This window comes from Callithrix jacchus, chromosome 4 (genome assembly GCF_049354715.1).
Source record: "Callithrix jacchus isolate 240 chromosome 4, calJac240_pri, whole genome shotgun sequence".
Taxonomy (NCBI): Eukaryota; Metazoa; Chordata; class Mammalia; order Primates; family Cebidae; genus Callithrix; species Callithrix jacchus.
This window is the reverse complement of record NC_133505.1, coordinates 85,041,152-85,063,354: the sequence shown is the minus strand read 5'-3', so window position 1 is coordinate 85,063,354 and position 22,203 is coordinate 85,041,152. Positions and strand designations below refer to the sequence as shown.

The window sequence follows — 22,203 nt, the reverse complement described above, 5'->3', positions numbered from 1 at the left end:
ACAATGGAATACTATGCAATTATAATAAGGAAGGAAATCTTGTCACATGCTAGAACATGGATGAATCTTGAAGATATGCTAAGTGAAAGAAGCCAGTTACAAAAGACAATAGCGTATGATTCCACTTAGTTGAAGTATCCAAAGTTCATACTTTATACATAGAAAGTAGAATAGTCCTTACCAGGAGCTGAGGAAGGGGGCAAAGGGGAGTTGCTTAATTGATATAGCGTTTCAGATCTGCAAGATGGAAAAGTTCTAAGGATCTGTCTTACGACAATATCATTATATTTAATACTACTGTACACTTAAAAGTGCTTAAGATAGTAAATGTTATATGTTTGTTATCATACTAAAGAAAATTTTAAATAGAAATAAGAAAAATATATAAAGAAGTCTAAATCATCTGTTTGCTGAATAGAGAAAGAGAAAAGAAATGAAAGGGGAGTAGGTATTTTCCGTTAGTGTAAGTGGGTATGTTTTCATTTCTGGTGCACTGTACAAATGCCAGTTCCACAGAGAGAGAACAAAGGGTTAAAATCTTGTACATGAGGCCCAGAGCTTTCTAAAATCCAAATTAGACACTAAAATTCATCATAAAAGCCAAAGTGCTGCATCCTCTACCTTCAGAATCTCATCACCCACATTCTTAGAAAAAGGAAGAATCCTGCTCAGTCAGGACTGATTCCACTCCAGGGAAATCAACAAGAATATCTAGGTTGCGGCAGTTCGGGTTCTTGATGCAAACAACTGAAAAAGATACCAGCAATTTCAGGGGAAAGGAATTATGGAGGTATCATAGGGAGTTGACAAGAGTCCACAATAAGACTAGAGGACCAGTATAGAAAACAGAGGAATTTTCCTGTCTGGGTAGCCAAGAATACACTCATGACACACCCCAGATCAGCTGCATAAGGACACCAGCCACAGCTATGGTTGGCCCCTTCACCCCTGGACATTCACTGCCACAAACAATCTCCAACTGACCCCGTATTTCTACATCATCTCCTCAATGTTCAAATTCTGGAGTAGAAAAAAACTGGTCATACCAGGGAGATTCCATTCAAAGGGAGTGAACTCCCTACAAAAGGCAAGATATGTAACAGCTAAATAAGAGAGAAGGCAATTGTTAACAATGGTTACCAAATAGCTTAGCAGCTACTTGGTATGTCTCATATGCCTAGCTCATCCAGTTTAAAATAGAGTAATAAATTTCTAATTAATTCCAGTAAACAGAATAAGAATGTATAAGCTTTCTGGATCATGTCACTCGCAATGTGGTAGGTTTCCACAGGTTAACCAACCAGATGAGACCACTTAGAAACTATGACTAAGTAAAGCAAGGTGCATAGAAGCAGGTGAGATGAGCACAGCCTGTGGTTAGTTGCCCTCTAATGCTTGTGTCAAAGTCAAATTTGCCTAACCTTGATAAGAGCCGACAAGTCTCAAAACTCCTGCCAGAAAAGACTATTATGACAGTGCATACGCCAACAGCTGTCACCATGACCACAGGACTAACACTGTTCAAGCAGAGAAGATGCCATTTCCCTGGCACAGTTTAATCAATATATAAGCCTCTAGCCAGCTCCCAGATAGTCTATTTGAAAAAATTTCCACAGACTCCAAAGGGCAAAGATACGTAGAGAACTACAAGTCATAAAGAGGTAAAAATAAGGATAGTAAAGTTAACTGTATTTTACATTATATTCTTTTATTCATTCAACATATGCTTCTATTCAACAGCCCTGAAGACTTTGCTTTTATGATGATAGGACAAAGAATGTCTCTACTTTCTTTCAATAAGTCAACAAAATAACAAGGAGTTTCAAAACAGATATACCATATATATATACATATATATATATATATATATATATATATATATATATATGTATATATATATAAAGCTAGAAGATTTGATCTAAAGGCCTAACCTACAACACAAGCAGTAAGTGGGAAGATAAATGGTAAAACACGTTAGAAAAAAGAGAATGGTCAAAACTCAATGTCTGCAGAGGCACTATCAACAAGAAGCAAGCTGCAGGGCTCCAGAAAAAGGAACTGGAGGCATCATCTATCATGAAGGTAGGGTGAGTTGGCAAAGCAGAAAACAGAAAAACTGAAAGTCTGTATAAGCAGCAGTTAGATCCCAGGGTGCCTCACTCTCCTTGGAGGATCTAGAAGATATTAATACATTATTAATAAACATGGTATCAAGGAAGCAAAAAACTTATACACAAGGGCACTGAAGAAAGAGTGAAAACAGGGATAGGAAGTAAAATCTGCATGCTAGAGAGTGAGACCTTCCACTTCCCTCACCCTACAGGTCCAGAGCTCCAATAGCCAGGCTGAGATTCCCAAAGCAGGAGACTGAAAGGCCATTCTCTAGAAAAATTAAATCATCATCTGAGAAAAGACCTACGGATACTACTATCAATATCTGCAATGAGAATGCTAACAGGCTACCAAGTATCCCACAGGGGAGCAAGCCTGCATTCATGTAAGACACACACGCAGCTTCTAGTGAGCTTCCTAGTGTCTCGCCTCTTACATGAACAAAAGACAAGGATCAACATACATCTAAAGAAAGCCCACCCCACCCAAGAAAAATGATCAAAATAAAGTGAAAAAAAAATCAGTGAAAACAGGAACAACACAAGTAACAGACGAAAACTTCAAATAAATAGTATTTAATATCTTTATTGAGTTAAGATCTTGTATTCATTTAATAAAAACACAATATGATAAAAAGAATCAGGGAGCAAGAAATGGGGAAGCAAGGACAAAAATTCAATGAAAGGATGTTGTTCTTTCTCCGAATTAATAGGCACTCAAGAAAAAGAGAACAAGGAAAAAAGTAGGGAGACAATTTTCAAGAAAAATAATATAAGAAAACATGTAATCACTCAATCATAGAATTTCTTAAAAGGCATACTGAGAAAGAACTTAGCACAATGAATGAAAAACAGTTCATACCACAGTAATTCAGCAAAAGATGTGGTGAATACATATACGAATAAGAGATAAAAATTTTTCATAGAGAAAACTGACCAAAACATATAAACAATTAAGGAATATGGCATTAGACATCCCAAAGGTAGCAGTGAAAACCAGAGGACAATGAAGCAATATCATCAAAATCCTTTGCAACCTAGAATTCTATACCCAGAAACCACCACTGAACTATAAGACAAGAATAAAAGCATTTTTATAGCCTCAAAGTCTGAGGGACAGAAAACTGCTAGATTTATATTTTAAGCCTTCTGAATGTAGCACTCTTTGACTTATCGCTTTATTTTATTTTGAACTATATACTTTGGAAATATTTTCAACTATTACTTCATTTAGGTCTGCAGGCACAAGAGTACATTTTATATCCTTGGTAATCATGAATAGGATACACCCTTGGTTACCACACACTCCTTTATATAAAATATAAAATAGTAATATTAACAACCCCATAAAATAACAATCTTTATTTTTATATAACAATATGCTTAAGAAATGCCTTTGAAACAATCACAAAATAAGACAGATATTATCCCTTTCTTAAAGATAAGAAAACTGGGGCTTAAAGAGATAAGTAACTTTCCAAAGGTATCCCAACTGACACAAGGCAGTACTAGAACTCAAAGTTAAGTCTAATGGCATGTTCAGGATTCTTCTCAGGATGCTACAGTTAAGAATCCTCTGTATAATCTACACATAGCTTTATGTTGCAACTTCTCATTCTCCATTATGCACGTAGGGGAAGGGAATTGTTTTCTCTGAAGCCACCAAAAGCTCTCTGTTATTCCTTTCCTCCGTGCTAATTACAACCTAGCTATTTATTTCATCATAAGCACCTCAGCACTGTAGCTCCTTCTTTTTTAGACCCTCCTTAAATAACTATAGTACAGGTCCTAAAGTAAACACTGACTTAGATACTGAGAGATAGGGCAAAAGGCAAATCCTAACTTACTCATTAGAAGTTTCTCAATTATTTTTCTTAACCTAAGGAGTAAGAAAGTAGGTAAATAAACAAAAGTGACTTCTTCATCTTCTTGTATGCTACATGCAGCAGGAAAGCACCTGATATATGTTCATATATGATGTGCACGCATATTCTTAATGATCCCTCTGGCTCATTATCATAAGAAATGGAATTCCGGTTTACAATCAGCTATTAGCAGTTATTTACACCATAAAGGGATATTCAAAGATAATTATCCCCTCTACTACTCTTCCCCCTAAAATGTATTACTCAAAAAATAATTTGATTAGCAATTTAGTAATAATTAAAATAATTATTTGTAATGCTTCAAAATTTAGAACCTAATACACACACATACACACATATACACAGCTTCCCTTTCCCCTCCTGTTTCCAAAACAAAGATAGAAGATTGACAGACACTCACATTCACATACCATACAACCATTTGCACATACATACACAGTCCATGCTTGGATTCACATCCCTTCTCAACTTCACCCTCTGTTAGACTTGTTGACCTGAATGGGCAGAGGGTGAAGAAGTCACAGTCTTCACTGGAAAAACCCACCTGCACTCTAGGTGACATATGTTTTGAGCAATAAAAAGAAATAGCATGATAACAATCTAGCCACTTACTCCACAATATCGGTCGCCATTAAATATCTGAGGTGGCAGGGGGTTGCCCTGAGCAGGTTTTTTTTCCGGGGGGACATTTTTGTACATCCATTGCCTCTGTTCTTCTGACATTGTGATATCCACCTCCTCAAACTCTATCTTGTTGGCTTCCAGAAATCTAACCACATCCTGCTGCTTCTTCTTTATCTGCAGAGAGAGGACAAACAAATAAGTAGATACCCTTATGTGAAATAATATGTATATACTTCCAAACTGAACTAGATTTGATTTGCAATTCTCAAGAGGTCAGTGATACAAAAAAAGAGGTGATTTATGTAGGTGTCATGCACTGCCCACTCACTAGATATCCAGTGGAGGACTAAGCCAGTTCCAACACAGTCGTTCCTTTGATGCTGCTGTTGTTGTGAGATGGGGTCTCTCTATGTTGCCCAGGCTGACCTCAAACACCTGGCTCAAGTAATTTACCCACCTTGGCCTCCCAAAGTGCTGGGATTACAGGTGTGAGCCACAGTACCTGGCCACTAACACAGTCATTTCTTCAACCTAGTCTCCCCACAACTCTGGAGCACAATTCAGGTGGCTTGGAAAGAATAGACTATGAGATGAGAGATTCACTTAGTTCTCAGTGGGCCATAACCACTCCCCATTTCACCCCCCAACGCCACCCTCACCCTTGCAAGAAGTTGACATTTATAGTCATAAAAGCTCCCTTTGCCAAAAGCCATCTGAAAACCATGTACAGCCTATCTGGGATGTCGACATTTCATTGATTCATGACAGCAGCAACATTTTTATTCCCCTCAGCAGCCTTCTTCAGAAATTCCACAGCTGTAGCCACTACCATGAAAGCATCCTTTCATCAATTCACAAGAGAAAAATGTTCTCCACTTCTAAGGTGAGAATAACAACAAATATCATCTTACTTTGAACTTGTTTCTTAACCCTTTTCATTCCTCTGATCTTTCACTTTTCCTTCTTTAGTCACTAGGGGTCAGATGTGCTCTTAAGAAACTGCAAATAGATCTCTGCTAAGTTTTCAAAATGTTGCCTACCTTCTTAAGAGTACATATTAACTGGCCGGGCGTGGTGGCTCAAGCCTGTAATCCCAGCACTTTGGGAGGCTGAGGCAGGTGGATCAAGAGGTCAAGAGATCGAGACCATCCTGGTCAAAATGGTGAAACTACTAAAGTCTCTAGTAAAGATACAAAAAATTAGCTGGGCATGGTGGCGCATGCCTGTAATCCCAGCTACTCAGGAGGCTGAGGCAGAATTGCCTGAACCCAGGAGGCGGAGGTTGCGGTGAGCCGAGATCACGCCATTGCACTCCAGCCTGGGTAATAAGAGCGAAACTCCGTCTCAAAAAAAACAAAAAAAAACAAAAAAAAAAAAGAGTACATATTAACTAATTGAGATGGAATGACAACACCGTAATCTCCCATTATCCATGGGGGATACGTTCCAAGACCCCCAGCAGACATGTGAAATGGCAGATAGTGCCAAACCCCTATATATGCTATGTTTTTTTCAATCTGATAACTGGGAGGCACGTCCAGGTTTGTGTTTTAAAGAGATCACTTTAATACTATGCAGCTTAAAAAGAAAAAAGGAGAAGCTCTGTATATACTGTTAACACTGTTATGAAAAGATCTCCAAGGCATATAAGTTAAAAAAAAAAAAAACAAGCAGCAGAACTCTATGTAGACTAAGCTCACTTTAAAAACAAATGGAGGAAAAATAAGAACACATTTATATTTGCTTGTATTTATATTGTTTTAAAAAAATTATTGAAGGTCATGTAAGAAACTAACAAAAGTGTTTATCCAAGGGCTGGGGGAGAAGGAATTCGGTAAGGAAACAAAGTGGGAGCAAGAGTTTTACTTTAAAATGTTTTAAACATTTTAAGAAATGTGTTAATATTCAAAAAAGTAAAAGAAGAAATGTATTTTAACAAGAGAGAGGTGGCACCCTAGCTTCCACAGAGCAGCTTGGAGGACGGCTGTACACACCACAGATATGCCCTGTTAAATACAGATCACATTTTCCCAATGTGACATGAAGCAGAACTCAAAGCATATTGTTGAGTCACTGGCCTCCATAATTCACTTATAAGAAAGGGGAGATGATTAAAAACAAGAAATGAAAAAACAGCTAAAATCTTAGAAAATTAGCTAGTACTACAGCAAATCACCAAAATAACAAGGTAGGAAAAACTTAACCCAGAGAAGGAAGTTTTCAAGTGGATGTTTGTGACATTAGCATCAGGAAGGAAGATGTGTCACACTACCACCGGCTGTTTGTAAGGTCTGCAGAGGTGAACACAGCCTGGAACTGGAAGTACCCACACTAGTGTGGCAGGGGCAGGCAGTTCAGGAAGCAGGAGCTTAGAGGAACACATTGGCCTACTGGGTGGGGCGCAGGTAAGAGGCTTCCCATGTGGCAACAGGCAACAGGAAGCCATCAAGGGCATTTTATGGGCTGGGCTTAATTCCAGAGTCCAAATAACCATAACATACACAATCATTTCCTTCACACAATGAGTTTGTTATTCTCCCCACGTTTCAACTCTCTGAAATGAAATGCATCTTATAATCAATACCAAAAGGAATTTGCTAAGCAAACAGAAGAGAAGTAAATTTTGGGCCCACAGACACTGCTTTCATCTGTCACTTTATCCATGTGTGGAAGGTACCTGCACCTCCCTTGTTTGTTTTTACTTAAACACCCTTGGAAGCAAAACAATGGTAACCCAGTAACCAATCTCCCTTTCTTTCTAAATACAGAAGCCTGGTTTTACTTGGAAAAGCAATGGGCTCAGCTACAAAATCATGTTTACCCGAACACCTCTATTGTTAGAGGTAATCACATGACACAGTTCTGACCAATGCTATGTGAGTCAGACTGTTCTTGGGAAAGCTTCACTTAAATGAATGAAAACCCAAAGCAGGCTTTTGCCCTTTAGTCTCCATCCTGGCAGAAATGCAGATATTGTGCCTGGAGGTGCAGAAATCACTTCACAAATGTGAAAATAAACACCATAAATATGTGAAAATACTATATGCTAAGGATGGTCAAGCAGAAAAGACAGTAGCCTGGGTCCTTAATGACATTTGTAGCTGCCACCCAGGTCTCTTCACGCACAGCCTATTCTATGCCTTTCTGTTAGACAAAGAAACCCTTAATAAGTTAAGCCACTCTTCATCTAGTTTTCTATAGCTTACACTCAAATTCAATTCTTAACTGCTACTTAAAATGACTTCAGAAATATTGTATTATGATGAAGTATTGAAAATAAAAGCTATTACTGCACAGTACAGGCTGGCAATAAAGGCTGTTAAGACATAAACTTAATATATGTGAGTGAATATTTGTTACTGGATAAACAGAGGAATTTTCCTAATCTACTCCATAGAGCAACAACCAACATGTTGGAACTAAAAGAGGCAGGTGATCTACAAGGATGAAGGGTGCACTTCACCTTAACATTCAAACACTACTACACACCATACAAAGTAATTAAAGGGAACACAGAATCTCTTGCATTAGATTATGGATAGACAAAATATGTCCAAGGCCCAAATCCAACCCACTGACCATTTTATATGGCCTGCAGCCAAAAATGATCTTTATATTTTTAAATAGTTGGGAGAAAAAAATAAAAATAATAATAGTATTCCATGACATGTAAAAGTTATATGAAATATAAACACTAGTGTCCATAAACAAAGCTGTATGAGAACACAGCAACACCCATTCACTTATATATTGTCTATGGCTGCTTTCTCCCTACAATGGCAGTGTTGAAAAGTTGCAACAGAGACTGTGTGGTCCCCCAATGCTTAAAATAGTGACTGGCTGCACTGTATAGGAAAAGCTTGCCAACCTTCGGGCTAGATCACAGATACTCATTTCTGGATGAAAGTTCCCTTTCTCAGTGAGCCCTCCTTTGACCACCTGATTTTACACTTTTACCAGCTACCCAAGAATTCTCTACTCCCCCTTCACTGCTGTATTTTTCACCACAGCACTTGGCATCTGACAGACTGTATAACTTATGTATTTGTTTGTCCATCTCTGCTACTAGAATATAAATCACCCAGCTGGGCATGGTGGCTCCCTCCTGTAACCCCAGCACCTTGGGAGGCTAAGGTGGGTGGATCACCCTGAGGTCAGAAGTTCAAGACCAGCCTGACCAACATGGTGAAATCCTATCTCTACTAAAATGCACAAATTAGCCAGGTACGGTGGCACATGACTGTAATCCCAGCTACTTGGGAGGCTGAGGCAGGAGAATCGCTTGAACTCAGGAGGTGGAGGTTGCAGTGAGCAGAGATCACACCACTGCATTCCAGCCTGGGCAACAAGAACAAAACTCTGTCTCAAATAAAAAATAAAAAAAAATAGAATACAAATTTCCCAAAGCCAGGAGATTTTATCAGTTTTGTTAAACATTTCTCAATGACTAGATAAGATGTTCACAGGTAGAAGGGCCTGTGACATGGGGAGCTTTCCTCCCAAACAACAGCAGGGTTGATTTGCTCATCCTTCAGGGCTCACCTTAAGTATCACCTCTTCAGAGATCCCTCTCTAACCACCTTGCTGAAGTTTTATTGCCTAAATTTATTAAAATGTTATTTATTTATACATCTCTTTGTTTTTGTTCTCACTCTCTCTCTACAATTTCAGTTCTGGAAGCAGAGGACAGGTGGGAAGGAGGCCTTCAATAAATATTAACTGAATGGATGAATCAAGAATTATCCCAGTGCTGAATATCAAAGATTTCCAGGTGATGTTCAAGAGAAGCTATTCAAACTGAGTCAGTAATTTGATTTATGAACAAATGTAACTCACATTTAGCCCAACAGGAATGTGGATCAAATGACAGTATTTCTCAATCTTAAAGCAACACAGTTTTAAAAAGCACTGTGCTTAGGCTGCTACATCTAACTGTACATAGCCAAAATAATTCAGAAGAGTCTCTAGACCCTAATGTGAAAAAAGGCTTTGCTTCTAACTTTGACAATCACTGAAAAAGAAAGTAGTATGTGGTTGCATGTTTAAATAAATTCTACTGTCAGTTAATTTTAATAGTTGCAAGGGTATAACAAAACAAAGTGTTTTATTTTGCTCAAATGGTTTTACTAAATTGTTGATAGATTTGCAAATTGATGGCAATTGAGAATTACATAGATGTGTTGATATTTCCCTGAATCTGCTTCCTATTACTACCATAGTACTCTATTACCCTCAAATACTTCCCCCAACTAACTTCAGGAGCTCTGAAGCAAACTCCTCCCTCAGATGTGCTTTGAAGCAGCCTTCTCGGCCACTGAATGGATAAGCCTTTATTTACCCTTTTGACTGCAGATCTGTGAATCTGCTGAGGACCCCAATGCCTGCACCCAAGCTCTGGTGACCCACCCCCACAGGGTCCTGGGCAGTAAGCTGCAGAATCAAGCTGCAGAGTCTCCTGACTCCATGTGAACACTCAGTGACCCGTGGAAATCTTAGTGAAGACACTGGGAGCCTTCACTGGCAACCTCCTGGCCACAAGAGTCCCTAGGGATTGGATCAGAAGACAGGCTAAATAAACCTTGCACATGACTCAGCCTTAACCCCCTACTCTGTGGCACTGACTGCTAAGTAAACTTGCACACCTCTACACTCTTCCTGTAGAATTACTTCTTTCCTGGGAGGATGCCAGTTAACTTATATAATTAAGTTCCGGACACATCTAGTCATGTTTGAATTCCAGGGTATACACAGCTGATGCTGCACCCTGGGACCTTGGGACTCAGTAGGAAATAAAGAGACATAATCAATTTGAATAGGAATTTTTTTAACATTGAGATTTAATAAGAACAATAATGGGAAAGCAAGTTTAACTGAAGACAAATGAGGCACAGAGGACAACAAGGAAAACTGGGGGAAGTATATATCTTAGAGTCAGATTTTCCTGGTTTTAATCTTGACCCTGACAGATGGGCAGCCTTGGAGAAATTACTTGGCTTCTCTCTTAGCTTCAGTTTCCAAACCTGTAAAATAAACTGCTAAATTAAGTTTAGCCTAAGGCCAGGAGCAATGGCTCACGCCTGTAATCCCAGCACTTTGGGAGGCCAAAGCAGATGGATCACATGAGGTCAGGAGTTCAAGTCCAGTCTGGCCAACATGACGAAACCTTGTCTTTACTAAAAGTACAAAAATTAGCTGGCTGTCATGGCATGCACCATAATCCCGGCTACTTGGCAGGCTGAGGCAGAAGAACCCCTTGAACCTGGATGGTGGAGGTTGCAGTGAGCCAAGATCATGCCATTGTACTCTAGCTGGGTGACAGAGTGACTCTGTCTCAATTAAAAAAATAAAAATAAATAACTTAACCTAAAGCTACCTCCTTACAAATTTTAAGTTCAGTCTAAAGGTTTCTCCATTCATAGAGAACTGTTACCTAACTATATACATAAACAGACTGTAACCTACTCTTGGACCAATCACAGCATTTCAGCCAATTAAGGCAGTCAAGTATTCAAACTGTGACCAAATAAGGCAAGTGCCAATCTAACTTCCATCAGATTACTCCTGTTTTTGTACCTAACTTCTTTTCTCTGTACGTAAATTCTCTTTGACTATGAAGCAGCGTCAGAGTCCTTCAGAACCTATGCTGGTTCAGGGGGCTGCCCAATTCACAAAACGTTCTTTGCTCAATGAAACTCTGTTAAATACAATCTGTGTAAAGCTTTTCTTTTAACAGAACCCAATTATCTTTATTCCACAGGTTCACCAGAAAATTAAATTTAAAAAGGCCTAAGCAGTTATGAGTACCTGCTCAATTGTTTCATTCACTCAGACATACTAGCTTTTCTATCTTTGCCCTATATGTGGCCTTCTGTCAAAAATATAGCAACTTCTGAGTGCTTTCAAAGGCTTTAGATATTCAACACAATGGTTCCTTATTTCACCTGCTTTCATACTTCAAACACACAGCTTTCTTTATTCTGACTTGGGGTAGACTTAAGTTTGATTAGGACCTCTTATGTATCTCAAATGGAAAAAAGCCAAAGACAGTGAGAGAAAAGAGGAGGGAAAAGATAAGTTTTTTTTTTTAATAGCTTGTCAAAATTTACAAAGGAGGGGCTGGACTGGATTCGGGAGGGCAGAAGGCCCTAAGACAATTATTCCTTTCAACTAAAAAGGGAGGAAAGGACTGAGGCTCTTTCTCTTGTCAAAGACCTCAGGAGCTTTCCATTGATTGAGTAGGGTACCTCACATATGGCAAATTCTTTAAATAAAACCCCATTCTTGGCCTCACTAGGCATTATACTGTCATAAAGAGGATGTAAATGGCAGAAAGTACTATGGCAGACATTAGACTAGTGATGCCAAAGTCATTCATGATCTCCCCTGTGAAGACTACAAAACTAAAGCTCCAGCACAGCCACCCTTGCAACTAAAGCAGCCACGTGACCCAGATATGGCCAGTGAGGTGTGTGCCAAAGTGTGCTAGGTGGAACTTCTGGACAGAGGTTGGCTTTCCTGCTGAAGTCGACAGATTACAATGCTAGGGTCCTTGGTCCCTGCCCTTCCTCATTGTTCCAGCTTGGCACCCAGATGTGAGGGCTACAGGTGTGGGGCAGCCTTTCCACCTTGAGGTGACAGGCATCAGAAAAGGCCAAGAGAATCCCAACAAGGCAGGCTCTACTTTCCAGGAGAGACTGAAACATCTCTGTGTAAGCTCAAGTTAGACAGGTTCTCTGTTATTGGCAGATGAACACATTCCTAACCGAAACCCTCAGCAGTATGCCTCATTGTTGAGGAGTAGGGCAGGGCTTTAGAGTAATCCCCAAGAAGCCACCTGCTAACTAGCAATATTCCCATGCTGTTTAACTAAATGTGAGATTATACATAAAGTATAGTGTCTCCAGTTTCTACTTCAGTTTATCTTACTAGAAAGCAACTACCACGTTACCAAGCCAAGGATAAAGAAGCTGACTTACAAAAGATTGAAACTTGAGTTTTACAGAATCAGTATCAAAAAGATTATAAAATAAAAGGCAATTTTTGAAAAACTGTTAGTATATATCATAAATTAAAATAATATAATTTTAACAATAGAAAAGGCTGAGGTTTACCATCTATGTATCACTCGCACAGTCCCTGGCACTTACTACATAGGCATATATTTGTATTAAACAAATAAACATTATTAAGCTTGAATTAATACTTTTAACTTTGTTTTTCTTTTTAACCAGTCAATATTGGTTGGTCTGTGAACATGTGGCTCTGCTGGACTGAACATGGTGACAGTGGCACCAAAGGCAGCAGCCTGATCCTCAGTTGGGTCAGTTGGCTTTCATTTGTGTTCTAGTCCTGAACAGTCAAAAAGGGGTGGGTCTGACCTTGACCAACTTACTCATTCTACCAAAGCCTTCGTTTCCTCATCTGTAAAACACAGATAATAATTCAGCATAGAGAAATGCAATGAAATTTAAATGTCATTAATGTTCATAAAGTTCTTAGTGCAGTGCCTGGCATGATAAATTAAGAGTTCAACATTAAATCCAATCACTTCATTTAGTTCCTTAACTGAAACTTGGGCAGGTGTCAGAATTTACAGTCTACTGTTCTTGAGTTTAAAGGAATATTTTTGAACAGATCAAAGAGGGGTTACTACGCCCTGCCAGTGGCTGGATGCTTCTAACTATTAGCTTATTACCTTTTTTTCTGTTTTGTTTTGAGATGGAGTTTCACTCTTGTTACCCAGGCTGGAGTGCAATGGTGTGATCCTGGCTCTCTGCAACCTCCGCCTCCTGGGTTCAGGCAATTCTCCTGCCTCAGCCTCCTGAGTAGCTGGGATTACAGGCACGCACCACCGTGCCCAGCTAATTTTTTATATTTTTAGTAGAGACGGGGTTTCACCATGTTGACCAGGATGGTCTCGATATCTTGACCTCGTGATCCACCCACCTCGGCCTCCCAAAGTGAGCTTATTACCTTTTACCCTTTTAGCCTGAATCAAATCTAATCCACCACTAACCAATTATTATCTGTACATATTTTCTAACTGGGAACTGTATTTTCTGAATAGGTTGGTCAATTCCCTTCACATTCTAGATCATACATTAATGAAACAATATTTGCTATTAATTATTTGTACGATTTAAAAATAACCAAGTAGGATAATACTAGAACTGAATTAAAATTAAAAAAAATAATTAGCCAGGCATGGTGGCAGGTACCTGTAATCTCAGCTACTCAGGAGACTGAGGCAGGAGAATCGCTTGAACCCAGGAAGCGGAGGCTGCAGTGAGCTGAGATGGTGCCATTGCACTCCCGCCTGGCAACAAAAGTGAAACTCGTCTAAAAAATATATACATATTCACAAGTCTATAAAATCTGCTACCTCAAATTTAATAACTTTATTTCTCAAAACTATGTTTTAAGTTTTAATTCCACATAATTACTTGTTCATATTAAAAGACTAAAGTCAGTGTCTTCCACAGCCCTCTCTCTCTACAACTCCTCCACCATCAGCTACCAGAGCCATATCCTCTCTGGTTTCCTAGTAACCACAAAGTCATCTTCTTTTCTTACTTCTCCACTGTCTCCTTTAGCTACCAAATACTATTAATTCTACTATTCCTTATTTCTTGCCTGTTTCTCCCATTGCTACAGTTCCTTTTCTATCCCACTGATGCCAATACCTCCAAGAATATCTTTACTGTCCTACTTTCTCCCATCTAAAAGCAGACAAGAGTGTTCTTCTCAAGCACATATCACAGCTTTTTCAGAATTTTATACTCCTCACTGGCCCTTAAGAAAAAAAAAGTTCAGTAGTCTCCTGGTCCTACTCTTCATCAGTCATTCCCATGTTTATCTCACCTTCAGAACTCTAGAATCTAACCTTGCTTTGCATTCCTTTGAGAACTGGCTAAAACCTCAAGCCTCTCTCTCCTCTCATCAAAACACTCCATCTCTTTTCTCTAGCTTACACAAATTCATCAGGCTTCAAAAGACTTGTTCACATACTCCTAAGTCTAAACAATTTGGTGGCACCTTTACTTTTCACCTTCTCATGTATATTCTTTAATATATAGTTACTACAGGTTCAGTGTGTGTGCACACACATTCATATTTATGTTACAGTTGTCCCTCAGTATCTGAGGGTAATTAGTTTCATGAGTACCCCCATACCCATACCAAAATCCAAAGATGCTCAAGTCCCTGATATAAAATAGTATAGTATTTGCATATAGCCTACACACATCTCCCTTTTACTTTAAATCACCTTTAGGTTATTTATAAGACCTTATACCATGTGAATGCTATGTAAATAGCAGTTACACTATTGTTTTTTAAATTTGTGTTTTTTTAATTGTTGAATTGTTCTTTTTTTCTGAATATTTTTCAACCACATTGGTTGAATCCAAGGATGTGGAACCTACAAATACGGAAAGATCAACTTTACTATGGTCCTTGATGTTATTGAAGGAATGTGTTCTTACCAGGTCCCCGAGGAGGTACAGTTTTAAGGGCAAGAATTTCCCAGTGCCATGACCCCCTCCCTTCTCTCTCCATCTGAGAGATTTAACAGTTTATGTTTGAATTCCATGGGCACAGGAAGAAACTAAGAGCCAATCACTCCAGCAGACATTTAACAGAAGTCTTTTCATTGGCCAGAGGAACTTGGAGTTTCTCCCAGGATAAATTCCCCTGCTCCTTCATCCACACTGGATTTCCAGCTCTCTGGAATCCCCTACCACTTAGTGGGGGCTCTCTTTCCCCTCTGGAGTCCCCTTCCACACTCTTCGTGGAAGTCTTTCTCTTCTTCTCCTTTTCTTCTCTTTTCTCTACCTAAATAAAATCACCTTTCTGCAACACCTCTTGGGTCTGATATTTCACTTTTACGGGCATACCGCACACCTGCAGTGGTCCCTTCTCTTACTCTTAAGAGAGCGGAGACCAAGAATCCACAGCATTCTCTCAGGGGAGCTGTGCCTCACCAACACCCCAAAAAAAACCCGGTTACATTATGATACGTCTTTCCAAGAGTATTTTCCACTTGGTATATATTCAATGTTGTCCAATGTTTCCTCTAGGAATTTCCTGGAAGAATGGATTCTAGAAGGAAGAATGGGTGACTAAGATTTACTCATAAATCAGAAAACCAGAAAATTCAGAAGATCTTAGTGATGGCACCACCACCCACTCACCAGCTTAATCTAGAAACCTGGACATCATAATTGACTCACCTTGATGATGCAATTAACCATCACATCATGACCTCTCTGCTTTCAGATTTTTTCTTGAACCCATCCACATTTCTCCATTTTCACTGCCACTGGCCCATGCTAAACCCTCATGTCTCCTCTAGAGCTTACTACATCTTCTTCTAGCTAGATTACCCCTAAACCACTTTACACAAAAAAGCTAAAATGAATTTTTTAAAAAACAAATTAGATGGTTTCTAATCTCTACTTTAAAAACCTTTCAGTAACTTCCCATTATCCTTAAGATGAACGAAAAAGTCCATACCTGGGTCCAAGCAGTGATGAGAAGTGCCCAACTCTTCAACTCCTTGCCCCTCCCATCCCTCTGCAGGTGATTCTCCACCCTTGGGTGAATCTGGGTCACCTGGAGGGCTTGTTAAAGCACAGATTATGGAAGGGAGAATACTCCCCAGAGTTTCAGATTCAGAAAGCCTGGAATGGGACTCAAGAATCTGTATTTCATATATTTAAACAATGGAACATCATCCAGTCATAAAAATGAAGTACTGATACATGTACAACATAGATGAAACTCTGAGATTATGCTAAGTGAAAGAAGTCAGTCATCAAGTACCACATATCATATGATTCCAGTTGTATGAGATGTCTAGAATAGGTGACCCTATAAACCAAAAGTAGATTAGTGGTATTCTAGGGCTGGAGTGAGAAAGGTGGGAAGCCTGGGGACCTATAGCTAAAGGGGTGTGAGATTTCTTTATGGGGTAATAAAAATGTTCTTAAATTGCAGTGATAGCTGACAATTCTGCAAATATCCTGAAAGCCACTGAACTGTATAGTTGTAAGTAGGTGAACTGTATGGTATGCTAATCATCTCAATAAAGCTGTTTAAGAAAAAACAATTTGCAAATCTAACAAGTTCCCAAGTGAGGCATGAATCAAGCTTAAGGGACCACTGCTCTACACTAACCCTATGCAGTCTCCCTTCATCGGCTCAATTGTGTCAACCTTCCTGCATCCAAACTTCCCATAAGGTAGTAAGCAGCACATGAAACCTCTTTCCAGCTTCACCTAGCTAACTCATATGCTCCCTCTTATGCCCTCAGCTTTAAGGTCACCCTCTCAAGTAAATCTTCCCTGACAAAAGCACCCAGGTATTGCACTACTGCATTCTAGCCTGCGTGGCAAGGTCAGACTACATCCCCAACCACTCCCTAACCAACAAAACGACCCAGATAAGATCTTTGCTTGTAAACATTTTCACTGTGTCATTAATTCCTCCTTTATAAGATTAATTACACTTTTAGTGAATTAAGTAATAGGTTACTTAAAGTGTACCTTCCTGCTAGGATATTAACCAGGTAAGACAAGAAGGAATTGCCACAGTGTTCTCAGATAGATCCCTAGAGCAAGCCATAATAGAATCAGATACCTGCACTGGGGAGGAATCAAAGTAAAAGGGATCAAACCTTAGCACCACCCCGCTAAAGCAGGTACAAAACACTTCCAATCCCACCTGCTCTTTCGTCCTTTTGTCCAGATGCACATCAAGTTCTCTAAGAGGAAGACAAAGAAACATCTATCAAAACATTTTTCCTGAATCTCTTGAAGTTTATAGGGAGAATACAAGAATAACATAGCCAGAAGAACAACCAGGATGAAGCATAAATTTATTCAGTGGGTCTATTCACCTCACCTTTGGCTTAGCAAACCAACAAAATTGTGACTAAGATGGAATAATGACAGCATATGAAATTAGGGGGTTTACCATCAATCTTTGTCCATAAAGGAGTAGAAGCCATGAGAAAAGAAAACAGAACAGGGACTAAAACAGCATTTGTAAAAATCAAAACAAAGATTCTGAATGCTGAGCTACAATGGACATATTGTCAAACAAAATCCCACATAAATTCCATCCATTTGTTCACTAGAAAGGACTGGAAAATTCACTTGATCTTCAGCAAAAATAAATCACAGTGTGGTAATACCACACCAAATATTTTTACCTTTCCGTCTCGAAACTTCAGTGAATAAAATCATATTTCATAAATAAATAAAATAGGATTGTAAGCCACAGTACTTCATATCAGCTATGCTAAAATAAGTGGCAATCGATTTGGAGTATGTTTTTAAGATTTGGAATATTAATAAAATTATTTCTTCTTTCATATACTACGGCAGGTTATAAAAGTGTTCACAAATTCTCTACCTCTGTGCATCCACACCCTGACACTGTGAAATGCAACTATTCTCATCAAGAGATGGGGTCTACTTCTCCATTCCTTGAATCTTGATGGATTAGCAAGACTGATATAAATGGAGTTCTGAAAAGTACTTGGGGCTTTCCTTCATACCACTGTTAGAACCCTGAGACCACCACCAAGTGAAGAAGCTTGAGCTAACCAGCTAAACAATGACACATACATGGCTCAGTCACCCTGGCCAACAGCCAGACCATTTTCTACCACAAAATCTGCAGCAGCAATCGCTGGGGTGCTTTCCAAATCTTTGTTGGTTTCACGTGTTCATGCCCACTCTTTCTTAAGCTCCTCTCAATTACTCTTTTCCATATGCCGTCTCTTTCCTGAGAGGACTGTGAATAATACACCATTCCTGGTTCTTCTATATCTATTAGCATCTTAAAACTTCATTTTCATATCACTTGACTGGCCTAACACTTTCATGAGCTTCCTCTGACGACAGAAGAATGTTCTCACTCTAGACCTGACATTTGAGGCTCATCATAACTTGGTCCCAAGTGAATTCTCCATGTCATGTCCTCCCACCTCTGCTTTCCTACACTTCCTTCCTCACTATAGCGAATTATCCCTGATAATTCTTTGGTTTTCTATTCCCCTTTCCTTAAATGCCTTCCTGCCTTCTCACTATTTAAGTCATCCTGTTTCAACAAGGCCTAACTTAGAGCCTTGGTGCACCCAGGCATTACACACTACTGTATTCTAGCCTGGGTGGCAAAGTGAGACCACATTCACACCCCCAACCCCAAATCCACACTGCACTCAACTGAGCCTACCCAGTGGTTATTAATTGGGATGGTTTTGCCCTCCTAGGGGACATCTGGCAATGTCTGAAGACATTTTTGGTGGTCACAGCTGAGGGGATTTGAAGGAAGGATACTATCGGCACCTATGAGTAGAAGCCAGGGATGCTGCTAAAGCATCCTAAAATGCATGTAATACCAGCCCAATTCAGAACACTCTCCACTTACTTCTGAGCTACTGGATCTTGTCTAGTTTTTTAAATTCTCGAGAGCAGGGCCCATATGATATACCTCTATGATTTTAAGGTACCTTGCACACTACCTTAGCAAATAAGGAATCTGCACAAATAGTGAACATGAAATTGTCAAGGTCTACACCATGATCCTGAAATCAGTCATTCATCCTACAGCTATTTATTGACCTGACAACCTACTCATGTGACAAAATAAAACTGAGACAGAGAGCTTAATTAAGTAATTTACCTTAAATCATTCAATATACAAGTAGCACTACTCAGGATTAGAACCCAGATCTCCTATAAAGCAGTCCAATGTCTATTTTCCCATTCTCCCAAATGAAATGAATTTAGGAGCTGGATAATTAAGAACTGTTATCCCATAAATTTCATCCCAAATGAAAATACAAAGCCTAAAGTTCCACATATTATTTCAAGCAATTGTTTTTGAGTTATCACCAAGGAAGCAGTTAATATTCAAAAATTAAGCATTCTGGGAACACATAAGGCATCATGAGCCAGAGCTGCAAAAATGGTAAAGAGACAAAAAAATCCCACAAACATTTCAGATTCAAATTCTCAGGCATGGAATAGTAAATAAATATGTTCAAACAAATAAATGAAGGGCAACAGGAAAGTAAGTGATGGGTGGGGTGTCAGCAAACTAAAGCTCCCCAAAGCTTTCAGAGAAGACAAGACAGGGCTCATGGCCACAGGCTAAACAGTCAGCCTTCACAATCTCACTTTTTACTGCTAATCCAGGCACAGGACCCACTAACTTCACTATAAAAACAGGGCCAAGGGCACAGACTTTTTCTACTCACAGAAAATGCAAATGAACCAAAATGTACTCTCTTTTATTTCTTTAAGGGACAGCTATAACTACTACCAAATAATTACAAAAGTTACTTCATGCCAGACATTAGACTGTTTACAAATTCCAACAGCCAGGACACACATAATTTGATAGTAAGTTCTAAAATATATAAATTACAGTTTTGAATAATGATGGTTCCAGGGTAAGCAATTAGAAAAGTTTCCTAAATGGAGAGAACCAGATGATTGAAAGACTAAAATCACAGAGACAGACAAAAATGACATTAATATACCCTTCTAAAAGTCACCCCCAACCCAAAATTTCCACTGTGTCCCCCGCTCCTGCTAGGTCCATTCTGATCTGTTTGGAAGTTTTCCAGGCATTGACTCATCTTGAAAATATTTATTGAGTACCAGGCTTAAGACGTGTCAGGCACCGTGAGAGATGTCAGAAACCATCTGACTCCATGCTCCATCTGGGCCATACCTAGCCCACCTTATGTTCTACTGTGCACCTGAAACCCAATCTGGTCACAACCTCTCTCAACGTCTCAGCAGCCAAGGACCAGTGTGCTGTTGTTCCTATATTAACGTTCCAATCTGTTGCAGAATGATACTTTTATAAAACAAGAAACTAATTTCTAGAAAAATTAAATAACAAAGATAAACTATAACCCTGAAGTTTTCTTTATTATAGTTGATAAAATTACTCTCTAAAGTCACTATAAGAGTTTCTAAATGAATTGCAGTACTTATCTTGGTAGCACAGGTAAGTCCCTGGACAATACTTTGAATAGCCCTGCTGCAGAGACACTTCTGAGTCTTCATTTGAAAGGTTCTTCTCAGCTAAAATCACCTCCATAATGTCCGTACTTCCTACCCAAGTTCTATTTATTCTTCACAGCTCAGCCTCAAATCCACACTGCACTCAACCAAGCTTACCCAGTGGTTCTTAATTGGAGTGGTTTTGCCTCCGACGGGGCATTTGGCAATGTCTCAAGACATTTTTGGTGGTCACAGCTGAGGGGATTTGGGGGAAAGATACTACTGGCACCTATGAGTAGAAGCCAGGGATGCTGCTAAAACAGCGTAAATTGCACAGAACAGCCTCCATGATAATGAATTATCTAGTCCAAAATGCCAACAGTGCTAAGGTTGGGAAACCCTGATTTATGCTAACCACTGCCCTCCAGAATCATCTCCTTCACAAACTCCCATTATACTCACAGTCATCACAACCTACCATTTAGTAATATACAGCTTTGCAGTGTTTAATAACAGTTTCATGTGTCTGTGCCTCTTTCCCTGACTTTCCCTATCAAGCCCCTCTGGGGGATGAAGACAACGTGCACATCACATCTGTATCCTCACAGGTCTCAGTCGGGTGGCTTCAGGAGGGCTGCTTATACCCAGCAGCTGATTTATTCCCCTGTTTGATATGATGCAAATGGCTCTAACTACTTTCTCCATCAACATGTGTACAACAAACTACTTTTAGCCTGCATTTTTCTAAAAAAACCTGTAGTACTTAGTGATGTAAAGCCATAATAAAACATTAGCAGAACCATGGAATGAAAGACGTGGCTGGTTGGATTTTATTTTTTTATATTTTCTGTCAAGATCGTATGTTTATTTTCTCAAGAAAAAAGTGAACCAAGCATAAAATATTAATTTACAATGCCACTATTTGATGAGATTCTCTTTGAAAATTATATACAACTCTTCATACACAAGCTTCCTGTTAATTAGAGGATACTTTGTAGAAGCGCTGCTACAGCAAAAATTGCTGTAATAGTCTAAACCCTCTGCAGTAAGAAGGAAATCCTGCTGAGGATAGTAATTTCTATAGACAAGAATTGCAGGACTCCAGCCAAAGGCCATGCCTTTATCAATGTGTGTAGATGCCACTCTGCAACACAGTGTGTTTTGTAATACGTTGTTCTGATTTCTGTATCAGTCAGTCCTCAATTGTGTGAAAAGTGATTCTAAAAATTATCTAAAAATTACTTCTGTTTAAATTTGAAAAATAATAAAGAACAGGATTATTTCCATAATTACATTTTAATAATTATATAATTGTGTATATTTATGTATTATTTATATATTTATATAGTTATTTATAATTACATAATTCGTTCATATTTCCAGAGTAGGCATAAACTGATGTACTTAAGAGAAAGTCTGGATGCCCTCACCTGCTGATAATTTGGATACTTGTCTTTCAAATCCCATGTTGAAATTTGATCGTCAGTGTTGGAAGTGGGGTCTGGCAGGAGGTTTTTGGGTCATAGGGGCAGATTCCTCAAGGATGGCTTGATGCCA

General features: G+C 39.1%; 1 protein-coding gene across 23 annotated transcripts in view; it reads right to left on the bottom strand.

The window, feature by feature from the left end:
* Positions 1 to 22,203, bottom strand: part of SH3BGRL2 (SH3 domain binding glutamate rich protein like 2) — a 156,591-nt gene that overhangs the window by 21,892 nt on the left and 112,496 nt on the right. For 9 of the 23 annotated variants that reach the window (XM_078369602.1, XM_078369603.1, XM_017971626.4 and 6 more), the window contains one exon: positions 4,610 to 4,795. In XM_078369602.1, coding sequence (XP_078225728.1) covers positions 4,610 to 4,795 — 186 coding nt within the window. Of the gene's footprint in view, positions 1 to 4,609; positions 4,796 to 13,839; positions 13,938 to 15,545; positions 17,385 to 22,203 lie in introns of those variants that run through there. The other 14 variants (XR_013534343.1, XR_013534347.1, XR_013534346.1 and 11 more) reach the window with 4 other exon arrangements.